General features: G+C 53.1%; 1 protein-coding gene across 2 annotated transcripts; it reads right to left on the bottom strand.

Annotated features, from left to right (window-relative positions):
• Positions 1-16,654: 16,654 nt before the first annotated feature.
• On the bottom strand, positions 16,655-25,878 carry TRIM56 (tripartite motif containing 56). 2 transcript variants are annotated; one of them, XM_081552251.1, is made up of 3 exons: positions 25,331-25,878; positions 24,348-24,490; positions 16,655-24,238 (listed from the first exon to the last, which is right to left on the bottom strand). In XM_081552251.1, exon 3 carries the CDS (start codon positions 24,235-24,237, stop codon positions 21,970-21,972), a length of 2,268 nt encoding a protein of 755 aa, XP_081408377.1. In that variant the 5' UTR covers position 24,238; positions 24,348-24,490; positions 25,331-25,878; the 3' UTR covers positions 16,655-21,969. The 2 variants fall into 2 exon arrangements, with proteins under 2 accessions (XP_081408377.1, XP_081408376.1); XM_081552250.1 differs by having other exon boundaries at positions 24,348-24,458; positions 25,331-25,680.
• Positions 25,879-26,696: the final 818 nt, after the last annotated feature.

The raw sequence follows: 26,696 nt of genomic DNA, 5'->3' as shown, positions 1-26,696 counted from the left end.
AACCTCCTCCCACTTGTCTCTCCACGTACACTGAGGTCTAACTCTGATTCACTTCTTTCCTCTTTACCAGAACTCGTTCCTCATTCCGTGCATTCCTGAGCCTCCCTTTAGCACTTTCTCTGGACACATCCTGTTTCATTTTACCCTGCCTGCTATGTGAGTCTTCCCCGAAATGCCCAGTTATTGACAATCAACACTCCATGATTTGATTCAGAGAAACACAGGATTCTTCCTTCCTCGAAGGCACAGACCCACGTCCTGGGACAGATTAACATATAGGCAATGATTAAATTAGAACCATCTGTCAAACCATCTGTATACAAAGCAGTAAGACTCGGGCTATCATGGTGTAGCTCTGAATGTGCAGAGAGGGCTTCCTGGAGGAAGAGGGACTGATGCTGGGTTGTGAGGGAGACGCAGACGGCAGCACGGTTGGGGTGGGTCAGAGGGGGGCAGGTCTCAGAGCCCAGGACAGGAAGGGGTGACAATGTTCCCATCCCCTCTCCACCCGTCTCTGTCTCTGGGCAGCAACCCTTTCTGCTGGGGCATTCTATCTCCATCATGCTCTTTGTCGGCTTTCGTATTCTAGGTCTGCTCTTTCTGTAGCCTCCCCACCAAGGTTCTTGAAGTAGATGCTCCTGCTTGAATCGGCATCCTGGCTCTGGACACAACCAGTTTACTGGGCCAGGCAGATGCCCAGAGAGACGGTGACCCTGGGTCAGTGGGGAACCTGTGGGTGGCGGAGGTCCCAGGAATGAAGCAGCCCAGTGATGCAACACAGATGGAATTTGCTATTGGGGAGCCAGGGACGTCCCGAGTCGCTGATCATTCCTTCTCTCTTACTTCCTCACCATATGAAAGCAAGCCTTCTCTACGTGTCTCTTTATCTGAGTCACCCAGGGCGGCCTCAGCTCGCTTGGTGAGCAGGAAGGCAGTGGGGCTGTTGGCTTGCTTGAATCAGTTAGGGCCCAGAACCCTTCCCATGCCTTTCTGGGTCATTTGGCGACTGAAAGGGCTGGTGGGAAGTGATGCAGAGTGTGAAGGAAGGGGAAGAGAAGGACCTTAGTGTGGTCGGAGGGGGGGAGTGAGGGTCAGGGGACAGCTGCCTTCCCCTCCACCAGCTCAGCTTCATTCAGGAGCTTCTCTAGGTCTCTTCTAGGACGTGTTTGATGTGACATTCAGAGGAGCCGTCAAAGAGCTTGCAAGGCAGTCACTGTCCTAAGCAACACTTTCTACCCCCTTGTAGGCTGGAGGCCATCTAGAAATGCTTCCTGCCTCTGCCCACCCCTCACTTTGTGAGCCCCGGTTTCCTCAACCCACCCCCTTCTCCAGAGCACCCAGCTCCTCCTAGTCACTGCTCCTGTCCCTCACATCTCCCTTGGGAGTCCTGCTTTTTCTCTCCCAGATCTCAGTTGCTGCCTCCTCTTGACTTCAGAGAGCCTGTCCTGATTGGGAAAGGAGTCCCAAGGAGATCCGTCATTGGAAGATTCCCCTTCCCTTCCTGCTGAGTAAAATCAGGTTCCGTATCTGTAGGTTCTGCATCTCCAGATGCAACCAACCAATCACATCACAGTTTGTTGAATCCCCAGATGCAAGATTCGCAGATGCAGTACCTGTGTGTACAAAGGCAGAGCAGGAGATTGCTGTTGTTATTCAGTCACCCAGTCGCATCCTACTCTTTACAACCCCGTGGACTGCTGCACGTCAGGCCTCCCTGTCTCTCATCATCTCCCGGAGTCTGCCCAAGTTCATGTTCATTGTATCAGTGATGCCATCCAGCCATCTCATCCTCTGACGCCCTCTTCTCCTTCTGCCCTCAATCTTTCCCAGCATCAAGGACTTTTCCAATGAGTTGTCTGTTCACATCAGATGACCACAATGCCGAAGCTTCAGCCTCAGCATCAGTCCTTCCAGCAAATATTCAGGGTTGTTTTCCTTAAGATTGGTTTGATCTCCTTGCTATCCAAGGGACTTTCAGGAGTCTTCTCCAGTTTGAAGGCATCAACTCTTTGGCATTCTACCTTCTCTATGACCCAGCTCTCACAACCTACGTGACCACCAGGAAGACCACAGCCTTGACTATATGGATCTTTGTCGGCAGAGTAATGTCTCTTTTTTCAACACACTGTCTATTTTGCCATCGCTTTCCTGCCAAGAAGCAATTGTCTTCTAATTTCATAGCTGCAGTCACCATCTGGAGTGATTTTGGAGCCTAAGAAGAGGAAATCTTCTATCTTTTCCCCTTCTATTTGCCACGCAGTAATGGGGCCAGATGCCATGATCTTAGTTTTTTTTTTTTTTTTTAATATTTAGTCTTAAACTGCCTCTTTCATTCTCCTCCTTCACCCTCATCAAGAGGCTATGCCATTTTATATAAGGGTCTAGCAAGTCTCTGGGCTTCCTAGGTAGCTCAGCTGGTAAAGAATCCACCTGCAATGCAGGAGACCTGGATTTGATTCCTGGGTCAGGAAGATCCCCTGGAGAAGGGATAGGCTACCTCCTCCAATGTTCTTGGGTTTCCTTGGTAGCTCAGATGGTAAAGAATCTGCCTGCAATGCAGGAGACCTGGGTTTGATCCTTGGGTGGGGGGCTACAGCCCATAGGGTGACAAAGAGTGGGACATGACTGAAGTGACTTAGCAGCAGCGTAACTGCGGATTTGGGTATCTGCAGGGCCCTTGGGCTTCCCTGGTAGCTCTGTGGGTAAAGAATCTGCCTGCAGTGCTGGAGACCTGGGTTCGATCCCTGGGACTGGAGGATCTCCTGGAGAAGGAAATGGCTACCCACTCCAGTATTCTTGCCTGGAAAATCCCGTGGATAGAGGAGACTGGTGGGCTGCAGTCCATGAGGTTGCAAAGAGTTGGGCACGACTGAACAGCTAACACAGGGCCCTTGAAACCCATGCCCTGTGGAGACCAAGGGAAAACTGTATTCAGTCAGATTCTTATGAGCCACAAGTGTTTGCTCTCAGGATTCTCTGGTGGTCATCACTGTGACCAGACAGTCAGGCTCTAGCTGTCTGTGTGGTCATGAGCAAATCATTTTCCCTCCAGAGTGCCTCAGTCTCCCTAGACAGACATCATGGGTCTGAACAAGATGCTTTCTATAGAAAGAGGCAGACGTGGCCTGAGGAAAAGCAGGAGACTCTGAGCAACGTCTTTTGTTTTCGTCTTTCAAACTTTTTATTTTGTATTGGGGTGTGCCTGCTAAGTCACTTCAGTTGTGTTAGACTCTTTGCGACACTATGGACTGTAGCTCTTCAGGCTACTCTGTCCATGGGATTCTCCAGCAAGAATACTGGAGTGGGTTGCCATGCCCTCCTCCAGGGGATCTTCCTGATGCAGGGATCGACCCCACGTCTCTTACATCTCCTGCATTGGCAGGCGAGTTCTTTACCACTTGTATCACCCAGGAAGCCCCTGTATTGGGTCTACAGCCGATTAACAATGTTGTGATAGTTTCAAGTGGACAGCAGAGGGACTCAGCCATACACATACATGTATCCATTCTCCCCTTCTAACTCCCCTGCCATCTAGGCTGGCTGGGCAACTTCTTTTACTCTCCAGAATCTTACTTTTCTCTTCTGCAAAAAGGGGGAAATGATCCACTTTTGTAACTATCTTATTAGAGTTTCAAAAGATGTTGTGAATGAAAAGGCCAACTGTATCTATCCTTAGGAAGAAAGCAATCAGTAGGCTTCAGCTAACTTTAAAAAATGTGTGTGTGTCTTCTCTTGAGCCCCTTGATTTCCTGGGGGTAGAGATCAGGACCCCTGTGAAAGAAGAGATTAGCTAATCAGGTCTTCAGGGAAGAAGCCCTGAAACTCAGCAGGTGGGGCTGGGGCTCTGGGACAAGGAAGGCCCATGTCTGGTGCTGGCAGGGTAGGACCAGGCTTCCCGCAGATGCTCCAAAAAGGCATCTTTACTGAGCTAAGAAATTCGATCTAAAGCAGATGCTCAGAGCTGGCAATGCTTGCTGTCTCTCCTATTACCAGGACCCAGAATTATAACACAGCTTCCTCCAAAGTCCTTTGCAGTGGGGGGTTGTGTGAGGGATGGGGAGGTATGCTTGCTATGCCCCCAACTCCCATCTGTGTCAGGAACTAACAGGGCCCTGTGAGTAAAGGCTGATGCAGGCTAACGAGTAACTGTTATTCACATCACAGCTCTGCCTGAGGGGAGGGGCTGGGCTGCTGGAGTGAGGGGAGCTGAGGTGGCAGATATGAGGTGGTCCAGACCTGACAAAGGCTCTGGGGCCCCTTCTGTTTCGTGGCTGGAAGGCCAGGTTGACCTGGGCTGCATTTAACATTCAAGAATCAGACCTGGGCTCTTTCCTGGAACTGGCCTTTGGGCTAGGGCCTAGGTCAGGAGAGGGGAGGTGTGAGGCCTTCCCCCTGACACATACCTCCCCCACCTCCCCACCTTGCACAACCCCACAGGAAGTGCTGTGGGCAGAGGAATTGGCACAAATTGGGCAACTGTCTGCTCCCGACCCTCCGCGCCTCACCCCTTATGCCATATCCTGAGACCACCTTGGAGATTAGCCAGCTTAGCCTGACTGGGCTCCCTGCCTTCCTTGGAGCCAGGGGCTCTTGTACTCAATCCAGGGAGGAACTAAATTGGGAGTGGGAAGTCCAAGGTTGTAGGGTCTGTCCCCATCTGTGTGGAACCTCCCCACGTGTCCACTCCAGGCTTGATCATTGGGCTTCACTGTGGGGAGGGCTTGTCCTCCCATGGACTGGCCACCCACAGTGGACACGCTGCCCATGGGGGAGATGCCACCCACAGTGGATGCACCACCCATGGGGGGTCCGCCACCCTCAGTAGACGCACCACCCATGGTATACACACCGCAGGCCCCACAGAAGAGGCCTGAGGCTCTGACCAAAGAGCTTCCCACTTCCTGCCTCCACCCTTTGCATCCTCGGCCGCTGTCCTCTCCACGAATGGCAGAGGTCCTGGCCTGTAGCCAGTGCTGTCTGGACAGGAGGAAACCAGGATGTGAGGAATGGTGGCGGCAGGAGGGACGCAAAACACTGAGTCCTCAAGAGCAGAAATTCCACCGGAAAGAAAACAATGCATAGGGGATGGAGTCACCTTCCAGGGGCAAGGGGGCAAGGAAAGGGACTGGGCTTTTCTGCCCCAATCAGGTAAACAGCCCTGGGGAAAACCCAGTGTGAATTGTCTTCCAGATATGGGTACTGGAGTAGAAGGCAAGAGGTCTGGGTCCTGCTTTGGAGCAACTGGGAGAAATGGTCCCTGCTTCCTTTTCTGGCCTTAGGCAGATGAGCTCCTGGGGTAGGGATACAGGGTCTCCTGCCAAGGTCAGGAGGATCCCAGGAGAACCAAAGGAGCATCTGGTAGAGAAGCTCACCAATACGGGGACAGCCACACCGAATGGCCAGGTGGCTGCTGGAAATCAAGTAAGACAATTCTAGATTCTAAGGCAGGATTTGCAGAAGCTGGAACTTGCAGGAGCTTCACTAGGGATGGATGAGGTCATAGGCAGGTCAGGGTGGGGGCCAGCCCGGAGTCCCCCACTGTTAGGGGAAGTACGCTGATTGAAACCACCCACCCTGGCCAGACACCATAGTAACCATTTGTGTGAGTTATTTTACAACAGGAGGTCCTGGTGAGGAGCATGGAACTAACCAGCCGCTACCAACTGGAAGAGATCAGGAAAGGTCAAAAGAAGACGCCACGTGTCCTTCACCTCCCAGAATCCTCTTCAGTGGAATCCATCTTGGTTGAGTGATACATGCACCACCAGGAAGAACCCTGAGTTAGAATGGTTGGCCAGAGACAGCCTGGAAACTAATTCCATCACCATAAAACCCAAGACTGTGAGCCACATGGTAGACCAGTTCTCCTGGGTTCCCTGACCATCCTGTTCTCCACCCAGGTGCCTCTTCCCAGTGAAGTTTCTTGCATTGTCAACATGTGTGTCTCCTTGGACAATTCATTTCCGAGTGTTAGACAAGAGCCCCCTCTCAGGCCCTGGAAGGGGTCCCCTTTCCTGAAACCTCACTGTATGTGATACCAGAGGGGCAAGTTCCTTCCTATTTCAGGACCCAGACCTGACTTACATTTAGAAAGAGCAGGAATGTGGCAAATCCCAGAACTAGAGAAGAAGCCTACATCTGGAAAGGACAGAAAGGAGCACCCTAACAGGACTGCAGGGCCCCTAGCATCCCAGAGTCCCATGTGGGCAAGCCTGGATGAAGGATGGATACTGAGCCTTTGAAAACTCATGCCCAGGGGCCTGGGTTTGTGATTGCCCCGTTAGTGTGTTGAGGTGGCTTCTAATCCACAAATTCATTCCTTTCTAAAGCGTTGGGGTCTATGTGCCTTTTCATTAGGGTTTTAGGAGATTCTCTCTTCCCCAAACTACAGGCTAAGGTATGCTGAGTGGTTGCTGTCTGCCAGGCTCTGGTTTTTGTTTTGGTCATACCATGCAGCATGTGGGTTCTTAGTTTCCCCACCAGGAATCAAGCCTACGCCTTCTGCATTGGAAGCTCGCAGTCTTAACCCCTGTACCACTAGGGAAGTCCCACACCAGGCTCTGTCTGACTCTCATCATCTCAGTTCATTCTCCTACAGCTCAGAGTCGGGGAATGATGCTGTCTGCATCCTACAGATGAAGAAACTGACACAAGGATGAGTTGAATTTCTTGCTTGAGGTCACTCAGCTAAAGAGAGGAGATGGCTCCAGAGCCCTCAGCTCTTAACTAGCCTCCATCCTATTTTTCAGTGCCTCACATGTCCCACTAGGCATCCCCCTGTACGCCTGTCCCCCAAACCTCCCAACCCAGAATAGGACCAGGCCCTTCCCTCACTGCGCATCACACAGCCACCTTCCCATTGCCCTTAATTCTTTTTTTTTTTTTGAGTGGGGTTTATTTATTTATATTCAAAATTTTATTGGAGTCCAGTTGCTTTACAGTTATGTTAGTTTCTGCTGTATAGCAAAGTGAATCAGCTATACATATACGTATATCCCTTCTTCTTTTGGATTTCCTTCCCATTTAGGTCACCACAAAACACTGAGTAGAATTCCCTGTGCTATATAGTAGGGTCTCATTAGTTACCTCTTTTATACACAGTATCAACAGTGTATATATGTCAATCCCAACTCATCACCCTTGACTCTTTCTTTTAGAACTCTTCCGATCCTGGTCTCATCCCCTTTCTCCCCTCAGATCTGCTACCAAGCAAGGAACTGATTCCCACTCAGGTCTTAAGGATTCACCGTTTTAAACCCTTCTGAGTCGCTTTGGAATTATGACATTCTGTGCCTTGATCCAGCGGTTCTCACCCCCTGCTTCACCTTAGGCCCACCCAGGAGCTTCTGAAAAGTCCTGAGACCCAGACTCAACCCTGATTTTCAGAATCTGGAACTGGAATCCTGGGATACTGGACTTTGTTTTGTTTTCCCAGCTCTTTGGATGCTTCTGAAATTGAGACTGTGACCTTTAGACCCAATGAGCCTGTGACATGAAATGTTAGGCCCCTGATGCCCTGGGGTGGCTGTTGGAGGCAGAGACTCCTTTTATCACACTGGAATGGGTCTACCTGACAGCTGGTCAGTGTCCCCCAAGGCCTGGAGGCTGGGTCACCTGGTGACAGGGAGCTGCAGCCTCTGGCGGTGGGCTAGGGAGGAGGCTGGGTGTGCTGAACTTTGACCCACTTGCTCCATGAGCAGTTTGAGCTGGTTTTCTGCCACCTTGCACTTCCAGTTCGACTCTGAGCTGGGTGGAGAAGGGAGAGAGATGAGAAGCTAGTTCAGGGCTGGAGGAGCCAGGTGCTTCGGATATAAAGAATGAAGGCCACTATCATAATTGTCCTCTGCTGGCATTCTTGGAAAGATGCTTTCATTGTGTTTTCTGCTTGCAGGGAGAATATAAAAGTGCTGGAGCTGGAGAGATGGCTTAGCCCTGGAGGGACTCAGGGCCCTGTTCTAGAGAAAGACAGGGATTTCTAAAGATAAGGGGTTCCAAAGAGGGTTGGGCCAAATGCCTCTTGAGTGACACATGAAACCAGGCAGGCAGCCAAGGCCTGGGGCAGGTGAGGAGAAGTCCAGGGCCCCAGCCTCTAGGATCACGCCGAGGGGTATGGGGGAGTGAGACAGCCTGGAGAAGCAAAGTGTCATTTGGGTAGAAGGACCCCAAACAGAAGGCCGGGAGATTTGCTCAAGCGTGCACACATGTGTGTGTATGTGTGTATAGCCTGACAGCCTCACCGATTGATCCCTGCCCACCCGCCCAGACCTGCTCTCTTAGTCAGTCCCTATGCTGGGAGCTTCTGCCCCTAGGCTCCCGGGTGCCGATGAGGCCTCCGTTATTCACAGCCCAGACCGACAACCAGCTCCCTGGGGCCCATTCCCTCTTCCCCAGGATGCAGCCTGGCCTGCCAGCTCACCACTCTGCGAGGCTGGCCCCAGCCCCAGACAGCCTCGATCATGCCAGGGTCGGCAGGAGCCTTGAGGGCCCTACGGGCAGAGATCTCGCCCTCCTCCTGAGTCCTCGGCTCCACACTGGCCAGCTCTAAGGACCGGGCAGTCTGGGGAAGCAGAGGAGCCATTGTCTTGTTTCAGGGTCTGGCTCCTTCAGAGGGGACACCAGGAAATTAGGGGGCATCCCTTCTCATTTTGAGCTCCCATTTTTTTTTTTTATTAAAATTTTTTTTGTCTGACTTCTTCATTGTGGCACACTGGCCTCTCTTCCGGAGCACAGTTGCCCCAAGGCATGTGGGATCTTTGTTCCTCAACCAGGGATCAAACCTGCATTCCCTGCGTTGGAAGGGGGATTCCTCACCACTGGACCATTAGGGAAGTTCCTCTGAGTTCCTGCTTTAGAAACCATTCTATTCTGGGTGTGTCAAGGTCTGGATATAAAGCTGAACCAACGGAGCGGAGCTGGGGTTTTCTCCTCCAGTCTTCTCGTTTTCCAGAAATGGCGTGCCAGACTCCATTTTGCCTATACTGGTAGCTTACTCAGGGAAATGGGGGTGGAGGTGGGAGCCAGATGGAAAGCCCCTGACTCGGGAACTCCCTGTTACCACTTCTGAGAATCCCAAGGGGCCTGGTAAGTGAGGCGAAGAGGTCGTGTTGTGTCTAGCACCCGGAGTGGGGGTAGGGGGCGCTGGTTTCCGGGCTGAATCAGGTGGTGAGCTGTGCAGCAGGTGGACAGCCCAGGGCTGTCCCTCAGGGCCTGGGGTGGAGGTTCCCTGACCTCTGACAGGGCTTTCCTGTCTGGCAGACCGTTAGTTCTGCTGCGTCTGGACACGCATGTGTTTGTGTATGTTGGGGAGGGTGGAGGAGATAGGCCTCAGCCAAGGCCCTCCCCTGCCCCTGGCCTCCCTGACACTCAGCAAGCCCAGCTCAAGGATGGGGAAGAGGACCCAGACCGGTGGGAGTGAGAGAGGGAGCTGGGAAGGCATTCGTTTCGGGGGGCCGGGATCTGAATTTGAATTCGGAGCCCACATCTGTCCTCTTTCCATCGAGACTATTTGATTTCCATTCTTCCCACCCATTTCTTGCCTCTGGAATATTCCACCTCCTCTGCTTTTCTTACGAAAGTCAGCTGTCCACAGAGACTCCCAAGATGCCTCAGCTTCCGCTTCTTCTCTGAAGCCTTCCCAGCCTCCTCCAGGCCACTCTGGGCTATCTCTCCTTTGAACTGGATCCCTCGTACGACCCACACAACCACATACTTGGCACTGGATTATTCACATGTGTTTGCTTTGTTTTCCCCTACTGTCTTGTACATCATTTAGAGGTAGGAACTGTTTGGGTGTAAACTTTCCGCCTGTGTCCTGTGGGACTTGGGCCGGACAGCCAAGTACCTTAAAGTTAACATTGCCTTCTGAGAATTCAATTAGGAAGAAACTCAGTTTAGGAGAGGATATTAGCCCTCTGTAGAAATTACCTAGGAGACTGTCTGTCTGTGAATATCCCAAATCCAATTAAGGAGACCTGGGTGAAACCTCAGAGGAGCAGATAAGGTTGTGATTGCATTTAAGTGAGGTAACTGCATTGTCTTCTGCCCGAAGGAAGATGCCAAGACGAGGGGAAAGTTCCTTCTCATCATAAAGGCAGATCCAAGGAGACCCAGCTTGGTGCCAGGTCTCCAGACCGTGCAGGAGAATTGGTGTCGCTTCCCACAAACTGCTTCCCTGGTGGCTCAGACAGTAAAGAATCTGCCTGTAGTGCGGGAGACCTGGGTTCGATCCCTGGGTCGGGAAGATCCCCTGGAGAAGGGAATGGCAACACACTCCGGTGTTCCTGCCTAGAGAATCCCATAGACAGAGGAGCCTGGCGGGCTACAGCCCATGGGGTTGAAAAGAGTCAGACACAACTGAGCGACTAACACTTTCATTTTCCCACAACTGCAGTGGCCAGGACCCAGGACAGGTGTGTCCAGAGGTGGTGAGGATGCCCCAGACTGTCATCTAGCCATTAAGATCATCCAGCACCCCGGCTTTCTTCTATTTCCACGCTAAAGCCACATTCTGAGGCTCCCGCAAGAGATGAGTCCACATGCCTGGGGATGTCCAAGCCAGCATTTGGGGTCTGTAAGCTACTCTTGGTGCATCCACTTTATGTTGAAAGTGAAAGTGTTAGTTCCTCAGTCGTGTCCGACTCCTTGCGATCCCGTGGACTGTAGCCCATCAGACTCTTCTGTCCATGGGACTCTCCAGTCTTGAATACTGGGGTAGCTTGCCATTTCCTTCTCCAGGGGATCTTCCTGACCCGGGGATCGAACCCAGGTCTCCTGCATTGTAGGCACTTGAGATTGGCTGGTCCAGGGTGCACACATGTAGCCAAGAAGCAGGTGCTGGGCTGTGATGAAGCACCATGTTAAAGCCACTGTGTCTGGGTGACAGGCTACCTTCCTCCTGGTCATGCCTTCCATGCACATTTTTTAAAAATTAATTTATTTGGCTGCACCAGGTCTTAGTTGTGGCAGGCAGAATCTTTAGTTTCGGCATGTGGGATCTAGTTCCCCAATCAGGGATCGAACCCTGGGCCCCCTGCACTGGAAATGCAGAGTCTTAGCCACTGGACCCCCAGGGAAATCCCATTCCCAGACATTCTTGCACTTGCTGTTTGCACTGGTTGCTTAGAAGCAGGGCCCAATAAATACCCGCTGCATAGTGGCCTGAGTGATGGGTGCAGGGGATGTTTTGTCTCTAAAAGGATCGAGAAGACCCATGGTCCCAAGGGGTGGGTGACAGAGGGAGGGGATGGGTGGCCTTGGATCAAACATCTCTATGTGCCAGGCACTGTCTGAGTGTCTTTACATCCTTCCTCTTTTTTATTTTTAAACATTGTTTATTAATATTTTATATTGGAGCGTAGGTGTTTAACAATGTTGTGTCAGTCTCAAGTGCCAGCAGAATGATTCGGTTATACATGCATCTATTCTTTTTCAAATTCTTTTCCCATTTAGGTTATTACAGACTATTCAGCAGCATCCCCTGTACTATACAGTAGGTCCACATTAGCCATCTATTTTATTTATTTATTTTTATACGTTCTTCATCTTGCTTATTCACCCAAGAGCCCCCGTGCTCTCATACCACATCCATATTACAGATGAGGGACGGCGGTTCAGAGAGGTGAAGGAGCCTCTGCAGAGGTCACCTGCTTAGCCAGCGGAGAGCTGGGGTTAAATGGGGATCTCCTCGCCTTGACTCCCGTTCTTTTAGGAGAGGGAGGAAGAAGCCAGGAGGGAATGCACATGTGATTGTGTGTTAGGAGAGGGGCCTCGGGGTGGAGAGGTGGACGGGGACTCTCCTGGAGGGCTCTGCTGCTCGCCCACGCCCAGCATCTGCCCTCGGGGCGGGGGACAGACTTGCCCACTGTGATCCTCTGCTAAGGATTAAATAGTAGGAAATGAGCTTCAGGGAAATTCCAGGCTTGATTCTCTAATGAGGCAAAAGTTGGCATGATGCCCTTCCCAGGAACACCCTGACAGCAAGTCCCCCACCCCTGTGTACTTGGCTAGAGAGCGGGCATACACCTCACGTAAACAAACCGGCACAGATGCCCGGCAGGCCCGGCCACAGGCACAAACCACACGTGGGGCGTGGCACTGCTTCTCAACATCTGGGCACAGATTCTTCGTGACACACCTCAATCCAGCTTCCATCTCCCCCGATGAACCACTTCCAGCTGATACTCAGACATCCCAGTGTCCTTCCCTTCCTCTCCAGCCGCCTCCCCCAGGCCTCCGATGAAGGAGACCAACGGCGCAGGGTCTCCCTGAGCATGGATGCATGTGTTCTCAAGTCTCTGCCGCCTTTCCCCTGCTGCCTGGTGTTCTCCGGTCTCGATTCTCTTCTCCTGGGATCTCACAGGAGCCAGCGGCTGGCCTGGGGCCAACTCCCAGCACTCTCCCTGGGGGTGATGATGCTCACAATCCCTTCCCGGGAACCATACCCCAGTCCATCTCTCCCTGGAGATGTTTTACTTTCTATCTGCCTTTCCACTAACTTCCCATGTGACACCACTGCACCCCTCCAAGACATACCTCTGGCCCCGAGTACAGCTTCTTTTCAGCTCTAAAAGACTTTTCCTGGAAGAGATCCACGGAGGCACAGGAGCTGAGAAGGGAACTGGGGAGCCTGGCCCCCCTGCCTGTGCCCATCAGGGCCGGCCTGGAAAGGAGACAGTGCCTGGAGCCCTCATGCCTAGGGTTGCGTAGGGCCTTCCCTAGGTTCTAGCTCAGCTCCCACAGACAATTGACCTGGGGAGTTCCGCCTGCCCTGGGCTTGGGCCTGGGAGCCTCCCACGTGGTCTGAGGGGTGTTAGTGGTGGGGGCCAGCTGCAGGAACAGTACAGCCCTGGGCCGGGTCTGCAGGTCCCAGGCAGGGAGAGCCAGAACCAGGCTCCTCCATGGCCTGCCCTCTGCTCCCGTGTCTCCATGGTTCTCCTGCCAGGAAAAGTCTATCTGCTGACAAGAAGCTGTACTTTGGGTGGGAATGGAGTCGTGTAGGAAGTTGGTGGGAAGGGAGAGAAAGAAAAAAAGCCTCACCCAGGAAAGATGGACTGGGATGGGTTGCAGCGAAACGTAAAAAAGAGAAATGAGTTGTTTTTTTCTTTCCCTTTCCTGAGAACAAAGTCGATAAAGAGAACAATGATCAGGCCTGAATAATCCTAGTTGTTGTTGTTGTTTTTTAACTTTGGACTTCCCCAGTGGCTCAGGCGGTAAAGAATCTGCCTGCAATGCAGGAGACTCCGGTTCGATTCCTGAGTCAGGAAGAGCCCCTGGAGAAGGAAAGGCAACCCACTCCAGTATTCTTGCTGGGAGAATCCCATGAACAGAGCAACCTGGCAGGCTACAGTCCATACTTCAACTGCTCCTAACTCAGCTTGTCTATAACTAAGTTTGCTTTTCTGCCCTCTAACTCTGCAGGAGCTACACTTTGCACCTATTTTCCTTTGACTCTATGCCTAATACATCCTGTATCTGGTGTTTACCCTTACAACATCCTTCCCCTTACGTCAGAAAGAAGGCCACAGAGCCATGGAACTGCCAGACTCAATTACTGGGTTACTGATATCAGCCTATGACTGTTTTTTGACAAGATCCAAACATCTTTGTTCCTCTTCACTGACCCCCCACTGCGAGCCCTCATCTTATATAAGACCCCTAGACTCCTCCCCTAAAGGACTTCCCTGTAGCTCAAACGGGTAAAGAATCTGCCTGCAATGCAGGGTTCGATTTCTGGGTCGGGAAGATCAACTGGAGAAGGGAATGACAAGCCACTCCAGTATGCTTCCCTGGAGAATCCCGTGGACAGAGGAGCCTGTCGGACTACAGTCTGTGGAGTTGCAAAGAGTCAGGCATGACTGAGCGACTAACACACACACACACACACACACACACACACACACACACAGACTCCTCATGGAAGGTGGGCACAGTTCTTGAGGCACATGAGCCTTCTGGGTTCCCCTTTCCTCTGGCTGAGAGTTAAAACCAACTTTCTATTTCCTCCAAAGCTTGTCTCCATATTTTTTATTCAGCTTCAGTGGGTAGAGAAAGCCAAGATTTCAGCCAGCAACAGATGTGGCTCCCAGGAAGGCGTCGTGTGCCTCACCTCGCCAGGGAGTGGTAGATAGTTGGCCCCAGGCCAGCCGTAGGTGGAATTGACCTCTGGCCAGCTCCTGGTGATCCCGTTTACATAATCTAACCTCACCATCCCCATCTTTAAATCAAGGGTGATAATAATATGTACCTGCTGGACTTTAATACACGTAAATGCAGAGCAGATGGAGAGAGACATGCCTCTCAGAGGAAATGTTCACACATAACCATTCATGTGTGCATTTATTCACTCATTCAGAGTCTACTGCATCCCAGGCACTACTCTACAGGCATAGGACGTGTTAGTGCCAAAACAGGCAAAATGCCCCGTCCTGGGGCTTGCACTGTATCTGGGGCAGAAACTGGGGAAGGGGACAAAACAGTAAACCATTAGCGGGATAAACAATCCGATGAAACAGCGTGCTGGGAGGTCAAAGTGCTATGAAACAAAGACAAAGTACCGAGGAGTGAGATTACCATCTTTTTTTTCCAGAATTTGGATCATTTCAGTGTTACTCACGCTTCCTCTTAAGGAAAAGGGATAAATTCTTTCTGCCTCCGGGGCTGCCCCAGCAGCATTTCCAGCTCCTCCCCTTGTTCGATCCAAAGATGTGAGTGACAGGGATGAGGTTTTAGCGCAAATTCACTCATTCATTCTTTTCCCTCACCAGTATTTACAGAACAACTGATTATGGAATGTTCAGTGTGAATCAGAAGTTCTTGACCTGAAGGGTTTTGCAGGTGAGAATGTGTATGAATAATCGAGGTGAGAAAGTGGTCAGGGCGGCCAGAGATGAGAGGGAAGCGGGCGCTGGAGGGGAGAAGCAGGCGGTCTGAGTACAGCCACCCTGTGCGTGGACCTCCGGCCTCCACGCTGGTTTCGGGGCCTGTTCATTGGCTCCTTGCTTTGGCTCTGTTCTTCCAATGAGACTGTCCCTAATGCAGGGTTCAAGGCAGAGGAAATAGACGCTACTCTTTCTGAAGGGGAAGAGACATTTTCTGAGTTGACCCGGAAGCAAAAGCAAGACCCCGGAGCCCTGCTCCCCTGACTGTAGTGACGAAGAGAGATGCTGTGACCATCTGTCCAGCTGTGTACCCGGCCCTGCTTCCCCGCCCTGCAGAGTCTGTGGCTTGGCCACTCGCAGATGGGCCCACGGCCGTGAGCAGAGGCAACGGGCCTGCTGCCTCCAGGTCGGTGACTTCTCCAGTGCAGAGACCCAGGTTTGAGGGAGGAGGCTCGGCCACATGGCTGGGGACCGAGGCCACACGTTTCTGACCACAGGCGCAGACGCTCCGCCTTGGGGCTTTGGAGCTAGAACAAGCTGTTCTCCCAACACTCAGCGCTCACGTGGACCTGCAGGCCCTCCTGCGCCCGGCCCCCTCAGCTGCTGAGTCACCCTCCCCAGGGTTCACAGAGGCGCCGGTCCAAAGCCAGGCTGAGTCACTAGATGATGAATTGCAGAATTCCCATTCAGGCTGTCACCGCAGCAGTGGTGGTGGGCCCTCATCCCCACCTCCTGCTTCCCCACCGGCCACTTAGAGCATTCTCTTGTCACGTGTCATGCCTGCTCCATCTTGGGGAGTGGGTGCTCTGGCAATGAGCACAAGATGGTTTTGGGGTGCATGGGGCATTTCCATGCTTCCCTTTCTGTGTCTAGATTCTGGACCTGTTTGGGGATGGGTCCTGGCATGTTAGCTCAGGGAAGAACCTCGGATCTCGTTTCGTTCAGCTCTCTCATCAATGAACGAGGAAACAGACACGGGCTTAGGATTCAGAGGTGTTCGAAAGGGCAGCTTTGGGGTCAGACACAAAATCTGCTTCTAATGAGCAAACCCTCCCAGGTCTAGGGTTCTGCGTCTGTTAACGGTGTTGGTGGTGGCCACTTCCATTCCGGTGGTCGATGGACATGAAGCACAGGGAGGCGACACTCGGTAACTGCTGTTTGATCCCTGCATTTGATGGAGAGGACAGAGGTTGAGTGAATTAGAAGGACGGACCGGAGATCTTCCTTCTTCCTGCTCAGGACTCAAGAGGGGAGGGTCAGGGATTCCTGGAGGGACTTTGGACAGCAGGTCAGAGAGGGTAGGTTTAGCCAGTAGGCAGATATTCCTAGAGCCTGGATACCTCCCAGCCCGGCAGGGGCCACTGTGGAGTCAGACACGCAGCGGGTCAGATGGAGTCCGCAAACCAGAAAACAAGCAGAGACAAGTGATGGGCAGAGCCACCCTGACCTGTGCCCTCACTCACCTCCTTCACACACAACTTCAGGGGTCCTGCTGGGCCAGATCACCTGCTGAGTCCCTCCCACGGAACGTGAGCCTGGAAGATGCAAACTTCTCCCCAGAGGGCCAAGGGCCCCTCTGTCCTACAGAGGCAGGAGTGGCCCAGGATGAGGACGGGGGACCACAGATGATGACAGGGCCTATATTCGTGAGCCTGAAATGTCTCCAAGGACTCCGGGTAGCATCTTTGCAGTTACAGCAGCGAGGGCCATAGTATCTGATTCCCTTCCCTACCTGGGTGTTGATCGTTCCCCACATGCATGAACCACCTGAGAAAAGGTTCACATTTTTCAAAAGACTTTATTAAGAAACAGGAAAAAAAAAGATATAAAGTACACAATCAAAGGAATGCAAGAGTTCACAACATAGCTTCTTCAGGCCAGTGGCAACTAAGAAATATTTGCTGGGCCGACACCAAGGGTACAGAGGCCCCAATTCCATTTTCAATCCCATTTCTCTTGGCTGCTAACCCAACCAGTTCAAAACTTCCTCCAAAGAGAAGTCAGATTGCCTTCCAAAACCTCCCCAAACTACTTCCCAATTGCCTTTACGGCCCTTCTCTGCCTGGTCCCAGACTCCTCACCTAGGCTTCGGGTGAGATCAGCCAGACCCTGCTGAGCCTTCTCCACTCTACCAGTCACTCTGTGGTCCCCAAATCTATTTCTGTTCCCATCTGGATTCATTTAACTAAACTACATTCATGAACCAGTTGGGCTGGCTTGTTCTGTTGCCTTTGGTCAAGTTACCTATTTTTCTAAGCCTACATCTGAACTTGATCTTTCTCCTGCTGGGAACAACTTCTTGAGCAGTGTCTCTGGCAGCTCCCTGCCCGTTAGTCCAAGGCTACTTTCTCCCCCAGACAGAACTCTGCACCCCTGTCCAACCTCCACTTAACTTCCAGGTGGCTCTAGGTATCAGCTAACCCATCTGGGTGGTGGTTTAGTTGCTAAGTTGTGTCTTGACTCTTGAGGCCTCATGGACTGTAGCCCACCAGGCTCCTCTGTCTATGGGATTCTCCGGGCAAGAATACTGGAGTGGGTTGCCGTTGCCTTCTCCAGGGGAATCTTCCTGACCCAGGAAGTGAACTCTTCACCACTGAGCCACCAGGGAAGCTCGGGAGAGATGATCAAAATACTTTGATACTGGTACACACTTATCACAACCTGTCCAGCTCAGGTCACCAACCTCATCAACTTCCTTGGAAGATTTCTGACTTCTCTCGGACATCGGCCCCACTGGAATATTATCTCTATAGATTATTCTATGAATGGCTTTATAGATACAGTAATAATAAGACTATGGCAAAAGGAGACCAACTCCCTCCCAAATTGTTATCTTCTCTTACAAAAAAAACACACAAAAAACTGGGTTACTCTTGCCATTTCTTCTACATGTTAGTATACAGGTTAGTACAGCCTGATTCTCAGCTGGCTTTTAGGAGCAGAACTGAGCCTTAGCAAGCTGGCCATTGGTCCCTTCTGCACCTACAGTCACTGTTGAGTCTTAGCAAATGGCTTCTTCAAATCAACGCTGGAAAGCAGAACTGAAGAGTCTCCTCCAACAGAGAAGCAGGTAACAGCTCTACCCAGACATTCTCGAGCCTTTCCTCACAATACATGCATGCAACATCCCCTTTCAGGCTTACCCTGACAGAAAAGCATTAAGTCAGTACTATGAATACAAGTCGGTTAAAGTTTTTTCCAACCAAGACCTCCAGTTTGAGCTTTAGGGAGTACAAAATTCTTCTCCATGCCTCTCAGCCAGTCCTCACGACAACCCTGTGAGGTGGGCACGGTGGATATTATGATGGGGATTTTACTGATGTAGAAACAGGTCCAGAGAGGTTAGGGAGCTCGACCAATACCACACAGTTGTTTAGCTAGAAGAAGGTGAACGTGAAAGCCGCTCAGTCCTGTCCAACCCTTTGCAACCCCATGGACTATACAGGCCATGGAATTCTCCAGGCCAGAATCCTGGAGTGGGTAGCCTTTCCCTTCTCCAGGGGATCTTTCCAATCCAGGGATTGAACCCAGGTCTCCCGCATTGCAGGCAGATTCTTTACCAGCTGAGCCACCAGGGAAGCCAGCACTCAACCCAGATCTCCACTGCTTCACTCATTTTCCTTTTTTAGGCACAAAAATATGAAGGAGGTTCTCTACTGCCTTTTTCTCTACCCAAATGGCATCCTCCTTTTGTACACAATCTGGGGAGTCCCAAACAGGAAAAGGAATGATGGATCAAGTTAACTGTCACAGTCCCATGCGGGGGTGGGATGGCGGGATGTCATATCTTTCATGATGTTCCTGATTTCTTAACATCTGTAGTTGAACCAAGAACTCTTTCTCCCAGTGCTGGGTGGTGCTTTCACCACCAGGATTTGTTAGGATCCCCAGGTCACAGTTGGGAGGCTGGGGATTTTCCTTCCAAAATGATGCTCAATGCTGGACTTCCCGTCCATTTCACATTTCCCCAGTGCCGTGTGCCTTCCCACCTCGACCGCGCCCTTCACCGGGAAAACGCAATACTTCTGTCAATCGTCCCAAGCCCGACTTCCCAGGACTCTCATAGTGTCCCCTGCAACTGCTTCATCTTTAGAACATCTGTGGGATTCTCTTCCTGTATCCAGGTGGTGTTTCCCCTCTGAAGTTCTCTATTCCCACCTCCTGGCTGGAGCCATTCCACCAGCCCGGCTCTCTGCACGCGGTTCCCATGCAGCACTGCAAAACTGTTGTCCTAACCTGAAGGTATTTATCCCTTAGAGGCCAGAATGCCCCAGGACACATAAGCAGGACACCCCGATTTCATCTCTTTTGTGACTCAGAGCTGAGTCATGCTCCCGGAGGTTTAGGATAGGCTGAGTCCACAGTGCCCCCTACTGGAGACTTCCCACAAGCCAAGGTTTTGGACACCTTGGTGGGTCCCATTGTTTACTAGACATCAATTCGCTCCACAGATGTTTACTGAGCACCTACTAGGAGCCGTCACCGTGCTGACTCTGTAGAGAGGGCTGCAAAGAAGACAGAAACAGTCTCCCCACTGGCGCAACTCATCCTATACCACCTGGTTGCAGTTGATCTGAATGAGTTGGTGAACTCAATAAGACCGTCTCCTGCCTCTGGACACTCCACAATGACAGATCATCCACGGGGATCGCCTGACCATGCAAACCTTCCCAGGGCAGATTCCATGGTCAGTCACCAAACAGGCCCCTGAGCTGCTGGCCTTTCCTCCGTGCTGGGTCCAGACCCACTGGGCTTCTCCCCCTCGCTCCTGCTCCACCTCTACTCCCACCACAACAGTCTCATTTATTCTGACATTCATTCACAAATCCAGGAGTTATGCTTGAATATCATTTATAGAGGTGTATTTTTCTGCAGTAAACAGTTAAGCATATATGTTATCTAACAGACAACAGTAACTGAAGTAGAAATGTGCATATGTGAATAACAGCATGAAATAACTCAAAAAGAACCCAAACTCCCCTGTCACTATTTACACATTTTGAACCTGTTTACACTCAGTAAACTATTCAGACATGCTTTTACCTTATTGCTATAATGATGTGATCAGAAATCCAAAAGCTTTTTTTTTTTTGCTTATGATTGCATCACAGAACATCATACTCGTCTAAATAGTTCTCATAGTTGTCATACGTGAAGGCAGTAACTCACTGTCCTGCTAGACCACAATCAACTTGGCTATGCCTTCCAGAGCTGTTTCCTGTCAATGACTATAATATACAGCGTGGTCACAAATACCTATCTGCAAATCCTTTTTCTTTTTCAATTCTTTTCCCAGAATGTATTCCCCAATGTGAAGTAACTTCATCCTACAATCATTTCTTTGACTCCTGTCAAGTCCTGCCAAACCGATCTCCAGGAAGCAGCATTTATCATGCCAGGAGCCTATTTCCCCATGACATAGCTTCAAAAATATGGTTTTGATGAATGCAAGTGGTTGATTTTATTTTTCATTTTATGTGTCCTGGCCTGTGTGGATTCCCTTCTGGGGACCCAACTTATTTGGTCCTTTGACCAAATAGATCTCTTTAAGTCACTGTATACCCTGGAGACTCAGCTCTCAGATCAACGCTCTGTAATTTCCTCCCCTCATCGATTTTTCCTTTAATCTTCATTATTATTTGCTGTGCACACATCTCAAAATTTTATATAATTGAATCCCTCCACTCGACATTGATTATGTCCCCCTTCACTTCATGAAACAAACCAATGACTTCCCTGGAAAAAGATTTTCTTTTCCTTCCACCTAAAGTCCTATACTTCCCATCTGGACTTGTCCAAAATCTCTCTGGTTCCTGTGACCACTCACGGTCCCCATGATCCTTACATTAAGATTCCCTTTGGTCATCTCTCAACAGCCCCTGGCTAATCATGGCCACCTCAGTTCCACCACTGCCACGGCCCATGCAAAGGGCCTGTGGTCATGGCTCACTTCTGACACCATCTCTCCATGCGATTTCCACTCCTCCGCCCATCTCAGCCCCACTATTGACTTCTCAGGTCTTCCAACTGGTTTGGCCCCTGAGTTCCACACCTAGCCTCTAGGATTAGGTGTTCCCCACCCATAATAGCAATACAGACAAATGCTTTTAACACCTTAGTTCAGCCAGAATTTCTCAAAAGGAATTATGCTGGGAAACTAAGAAGGGGCTAAAAATAAACTCCAGGAAGTATTAAGATATCAAAACAGAAGAGACTTTATATTCTTCAGAGGTCTGACCTCAGGCTGGCTTGGAGGTGAGGGGTGGGGAAGTTGAGGGGTAAGCCCCAGGGTGTCCCCTTCTCTCACACTAGGAACCCTGTGTTTTAAACTCCAGCCCTACCAGGCTCCATTTTCTAACAGCACATTCCCTTCGTGGGCTTTAAGGTAAACATCCATTGCCCTAGGGCAGTGTCTGTACTTGGTTCCCCATGAAGCCCACCCCATTATTCACTGGGGGATGCCACTATCGGAGGAGGAGCCTCAATTTCCCGGCTGTGGCTGAAGGCAATGAATGACCTCAGCCCTTCCATCTCTGCAGTGAAAGATGCCATTGACTGCCGGGTTCAAAATCTCAGGCCCCTGCTCACCTAGCCTGTCCCCTTCCAGTTGGAGAAGAAAGGGTTCTCAGCTCTCTTCTGCAAAATACATAATCGACATACCCTGAGCCCTTCTTGGCTCCAAGGACAATCTCTACCCACCTCCCCAAGCTTCTCCCTGGGCCACCCCATCAGGAATGGTTTTGAAGAAGAACGCAAATAAGAACTAGTTTACACATCTTGGAAACCTACAGTCTATAGTAGCGGCAGTGGCAGTCACCCTCCCCCCCACAATCCAAAAGCAGGAGGCGTTAATGCCCAGCACCTCTCCAACCTCTCCTCCTCTGCTTCTGAGAATTATGGTCATGCCAACCCTGCTTGGTCCCTATCCCTGCACCCGAATAGGGTCTGGCACTTCACATTGTGAAAAGCTGTCCACCCCTGCCCTCTGAGAAAATGCCCTTGGCCGCCACATCTCCTGGGCGGCCGTGCCTGCCTTCTCCCCACCTCATTTCCTTCCCCCCACCACCCAGTCCCCCCCCCCAGTCCCAGCCCTTTAACTGTCAAGAGGGCGGACCCGAAAGACATGGATGGTACCATTACTGAGGGACACGACCAGGTACCTGCCATCCACCATGGTGGTCACCCGGGGCTTTTCCAGGCCGTGATAGGCCGTCAGGAAGTCGCCAAGCAGCGAGCCCTTCGGATCGAGGATCACCACCTTGTTGACCTCGCGAAGGGTCAGAAAGATGTAGCCTTTCTTATCCACGGACACGGAGCCCGGCTGGCAGCCATGTAGGCCGGGCCCTCGGTACTCCCCAACCACCTGACCCAGCCCATCACAGACCACCAAGCTATTCTGCTGCCAATCGGACCCTACAAAATGGCCCTGGGGGCTGGTGGTCAGGAACACCAGTGCCCGAAGGCCCCGGTTGGCCTTGCCCCCGGGGATGAACCGTGTGGCCAGGCTGCCTTCCATGTTGTACACCTCCACGTGGCCGGACACGCTCACCGCCACCCGGTCTCCGCTCGGCATGGCAGCCACAGCGTGGCTGGCCTGGCAGAGGCTCAGCGCCCGGCGCCACTGCACCTCGCCGTTGTGGTTGATGAGATAGAGCCGCGCAGCCGCTGAGAAGGCCACGGCGTCCTGCAGGGCGGCCACGCTGCAGGGAGAGCAGCCCTCGGGCACGGGCACCGCGCCCCTGTAGTCACCATTGAGGGAAAAGCGCTTCAGGGCCCTGTTCTGCTCATCCGCCACCAGGATCTCCCGGGAGCCAAAGGGACAGAGCCCAGTGATCCGGGGGGCGCGCTTGTCCCCCGGCATCCGCGTGGGGAAGCTGCAGAAAAAGATAGGCCTGGAGAGGAGGCCAGAGCCCTCCAGGTTTGGCCCGGGGGCAGGGCTGGGCTCCCGGGAGATGGACTTGAGCCTGCCTTTGAACTTCCTCTTCTTGTTGGATCTGCCACCCCTCGGGGACTGGGTTCCTCCATCTTCCTGGGGTGTCTGGGCTCTGCCCTCTTTTGGGGCCTTGGCTCCATCTTCTTGGGGAGTCTCAGCTCTCTCCGCCTTGAAGGGCTGGGCTTCATCTTCTTGGGGTGTCTGCGCTCTGTCCTGATTTGGGGTCTGAACTCCATCCCTGCTCTGGGGCTGGGTTGCATCACCTCCCTGGCTTCGGGCTCCATCCTTCCCGCTGTCCTTCTGCAGCTGCTGCTCCTCAAAGGAGAGCGTCAGCAGGTGGCAGTTCTTGTCTAGGAGCCCAGGATGCAGTTCCAGCTGGGGCAGCAGGCAGGGAGCGGGCCCAGGCACCCAGGGACAGCCCTGCAGCTGCCGGAGCCGCTGGGCGATCGCACCCTCCAGCGAGAGGATCTCAGCCTCGCGCCCCAGGCTGAGCACCCGACGGGCAAAGGCGGCTGCCTCCCTGGCCACCTGCTCCTGGCCCTCCAGCTCCCCCAGCCGCTCCCGAGCAGCCTCCTCGGCAGCTTCCACGTGGGCCCGCAGCTGCCCAAGCACCTCCTGCTTCTGGGCCAGGAGGGCCCTGAGGACCCCCTCGGCCGCCTCCTCCACCTGTGTGACTACCTTGGCCGCCTGCTCCCGCAGCCGGGCCAAGGCTTCCTTTTCGGCCAGCCGGGTGGCCTCCAGCTCGGCCAGGTTGCTGTCCACGCCGGCCAGCAGCTCCTCGAGGCCTGGCCTCCGGGCGCGCACAGCCTCAGCCAGGGGCAGGCAGGGGTGGTCCAGGTGGGGGTCCAGGCGACACTCTCGGCACAGCAGCTGGGAGCACGGCTGGCACAGGAAGCGCAGGGCCTCCCCCGGGTGCTGGGGACACTGGGCCGCCTGGCGCTCCCGGGCCTCCTCGTCATACCAGCCCGCCCTGTAGCCCACTAGATCCACCACCCGGTGGCTGTGGGTCTGCCGGGTGCACCGGTGCCCATCGGCACAGGCCTGGCACAGGTCGTCGGCGCAGTCCAGGCAGCGGGCAGTGGCTGGCCCCCCGGCGCTGGCGCCCCCCATCAGGGGGCACAGGGCGCAGGCCGGCTTCCCTGCCCTCAGGTCGCCACCGGCCCGGGCCTTCACCAAATCCAGGAGTCCGTTGACGAAGAAGTTGGTCTTGAAGGCGGCCACGCCCGTGGGCGGCACAGGCACAGACTCGCGGCACTCGGGGCATCGGAGGTGGCCACCCTCGGCCAGCTGTGCCAGGCAGTCCTGGCAGTAGGTGTGCAGGCAGGGCAGCGTTTTGGGCACCTGCAGTTGCTCCAGGCAGATTTTACAGGCCAGGAAGTCACTGCTCAGGGCCTCCAGGAGGGAGGGTGAGGAGCCCTGGGAAACCATTCTGCAAGCAAGAGGTCGAGGTCAGAGGTCAGAGGGCACTCCTGAAGTGGCTGCCCTCTGCCCTCCCACCTCTCCCCCATACTCAAGCCCCACCAGGTCTGGGGTCTCACCTGAATGGCCAGGAATTTTATTACCGTCTCTGGAGCTAAAGAACCGCCTCCCTCCTCTGTACAGACATTCAGAAATGTGAAAAGGTAAAGGTTGCCTTCGCTGGTCAGGCCCTGCAAGATCCAAAGAGACCCAGAGGCTGGGCCTGAGAGAGCCCATGGGGTAATGATGGGTGCCCCTGCCCGACCACCCCACTCCGCCGTTGACGGGCCTTGTGGCACATGGGGTGAGAGTCTGGTGTGAACAGATCCTGGGGACCCTGCTGGGTGTGAGCTGCTGGGTGGGGGGGGGGGCAAGGAGGACACAGCTGAGGGTCCAGGTGGGCAGAGTCCCCTTGACTCCTGGCAGGTGGGGCAGAATAATGGGCTTCAATTGCTGGGGCCCCAAGTCCCAGGGCCGGGAACACCTGCCTCCTGGACCCACCCCCTCCCCCACAGCAGCATCACAGGAACTGGGGGCCCCCCACTTCCTGCCCCGACTGCCCCACAATGGGCTCTGGAGAAGTCAGAGGGGCGGCTGAGGGCAAGGGGCTGTCAGGCTCTTTCCTTCCAGCTGCTCAAACTCGGGTCCGAGCCCCGGCTCCCCCAGCCCTTTTCTTTCCGCCTGTCTTGCTGCTGGAGGCCTCCTCCTTTCCGAGGAGCCTCTGGAGGGTCGGAGTCACGTGAGGCTCCGTCTGTGAATGCCCCCAGCATCCGGCACAGTGGCCAGTGAAATACTTGATAAAGAAACTTGGGGCGTTTTCCCTAAACTTCCAGAAAGTAGGGGCCGGGGTTGGAGGGGGGACCGGGCAGCGCTGAGAGAGTGGGAAGGGGGTCTTCCCAGGGAGACCTCAGCTCTCCGGCCCCGGAGAGGGAGCCTCCCCTCTCCTCCCGCTCTCTGGGTCTCCGTCCCCCTCCCCTCCCTTCCTCTTCCTCCGGCCGTCTCCCTTCCCCCACCCCCTCCAGTCCACCCCTCCCTGCAGCCGCCCCCCAAGCCCCCTCCTTACCTAGCTTGGGCTCCAGGACCCAGAGCTGGGGGACCCCCCCGCCCCGCCCCTCAGAGGCCCTGATGCGGCCGTTGCCGGGCTCCTGAAAGAGAAACAAAACTGAAACTAACTGTACTTCTGCAACTTCCGTCCCAGGCCCGGGACACGGACTAGAACGGCCGCAGGCCCCGCCCTCTTCCCTCCCCAGCCTGGACCTCTTCCTCGGGGGGCCCTCCCCCACCGGCGGGGCACAGTCCCCGCCCGCAGGCTCCCGGGCTTCGTGGGGGCCGGGTCAGCTTTCGCGGCTGGAGTCTCCGAGGTCTGCCTTCCGTTTGAGCCTGGGGATTTGCTCAGCCTGCTGAGTGTCTGTCGCAAGGGCAGGGCAGCTGCCTGAGGATATATCCTCTGAGGGAAGAAATGAGAGATCTTAGGTGATTCTTGGAGACGCCGGGTAACCAGAGCCCCGGCCTCAGGCCAGGCTTCCAGGGCTGACGCATATTTGCAAATCCAGCCCTAGGTGAGGTCCTTCTACCACAATTCTCTGCTGAGATTCGGAAGGGGGTCGAACTGAGGAATGGGCGAGGGCTTCCTGGAGGAGGTGTCCCTTGAGCTGCGTCAGAAGAGTGCAAAGGGGTTGGGGATCGCCAGAGAAGAACTCAGGGAAGGGCATTCCAGGAACTGGGAACAGCAAGTTCGTGGGCCCGAAGGAGTGAGATACCACATACTCTGCTGGGGCTCCCAAGTAATTCAGGATGATTTGTGGGAGAACTTATGGTTGCCAGGGGGAAGGATGGGGGAAGAGATAGGGAGTTTGGGCACAAACATGTATACACTGCCATGTTTAAAATGGATAACCAACAAGGTCCTACTGTATAGCATAGGGAATTCAATGTTAGGTGGCAGCCTGGATTGGAAGGGAGTTTAGGAGAGATTAGATACATGTATATGGGCTTCCCAGGTGGAGCAGTGGTAAGTAAAGAATCCACCTGCCAATGCTGGAGATGCAGGAGATGCAGGTTCTATCTTCCAGGGAAGATCCCGTGGAGTAGGAAATGGCAACCTACTCCAGTACTCTTGCTTGGAGAATTCCATGGACAGAGGAGCCTGGCAGGCCACAGTCCATGGGGTCACAAAGAATCAGACATGACTGAGCACGCACGCACAGATACATGTATATTTATTACTGAGTCCCTTTGCAGTCCACCTGAAGTTATCACAACATTGCTAATTGGCTGTACCCCAATACAAAATTTAAAAAGTTAAAAAATAAAAAAGGAACGATGTGTGGGAAAGGGACATGTCAGTAGTAGCAGATGATGTCACCAAGGAGGCAGCGGCTGGATCATAGAGAGTCTTAATGGTCTACATGACAGAGTCTGAGACTTAT

This window comes from Giraffa tippelskirchi, chromosome 13 (assembly GCF_054371585.1).
Source record: "Giraffa tippelskirchi isolate mGirTip1 chromosome 13, T2T-mGirTip1v1.2.pri, whole genome shotgun sequence".
Taxonomy (NCBI): Eukaryota; Metazoa; Chordata; class Mammalia; order Artiodactyla; family Giraffidae; genus Giraffa; species Giraffa tippelskirchi.
The sequence above is the reverse complement of the archived record's forward strand: the minus strand, read 5'-3'. Positions and strand labels throughout refer to the sequence as shown.

What these genes read in the sequence shown, in the direction of transcription:
- TRIM56 (XM_081552251.1), bottom strand. Translation starts at nt 24,237, where the DNA reads ATGGTTTCCCAGGGCTCCTCACCCTCCCTCCTGGAGGCCCTGAGCAGT.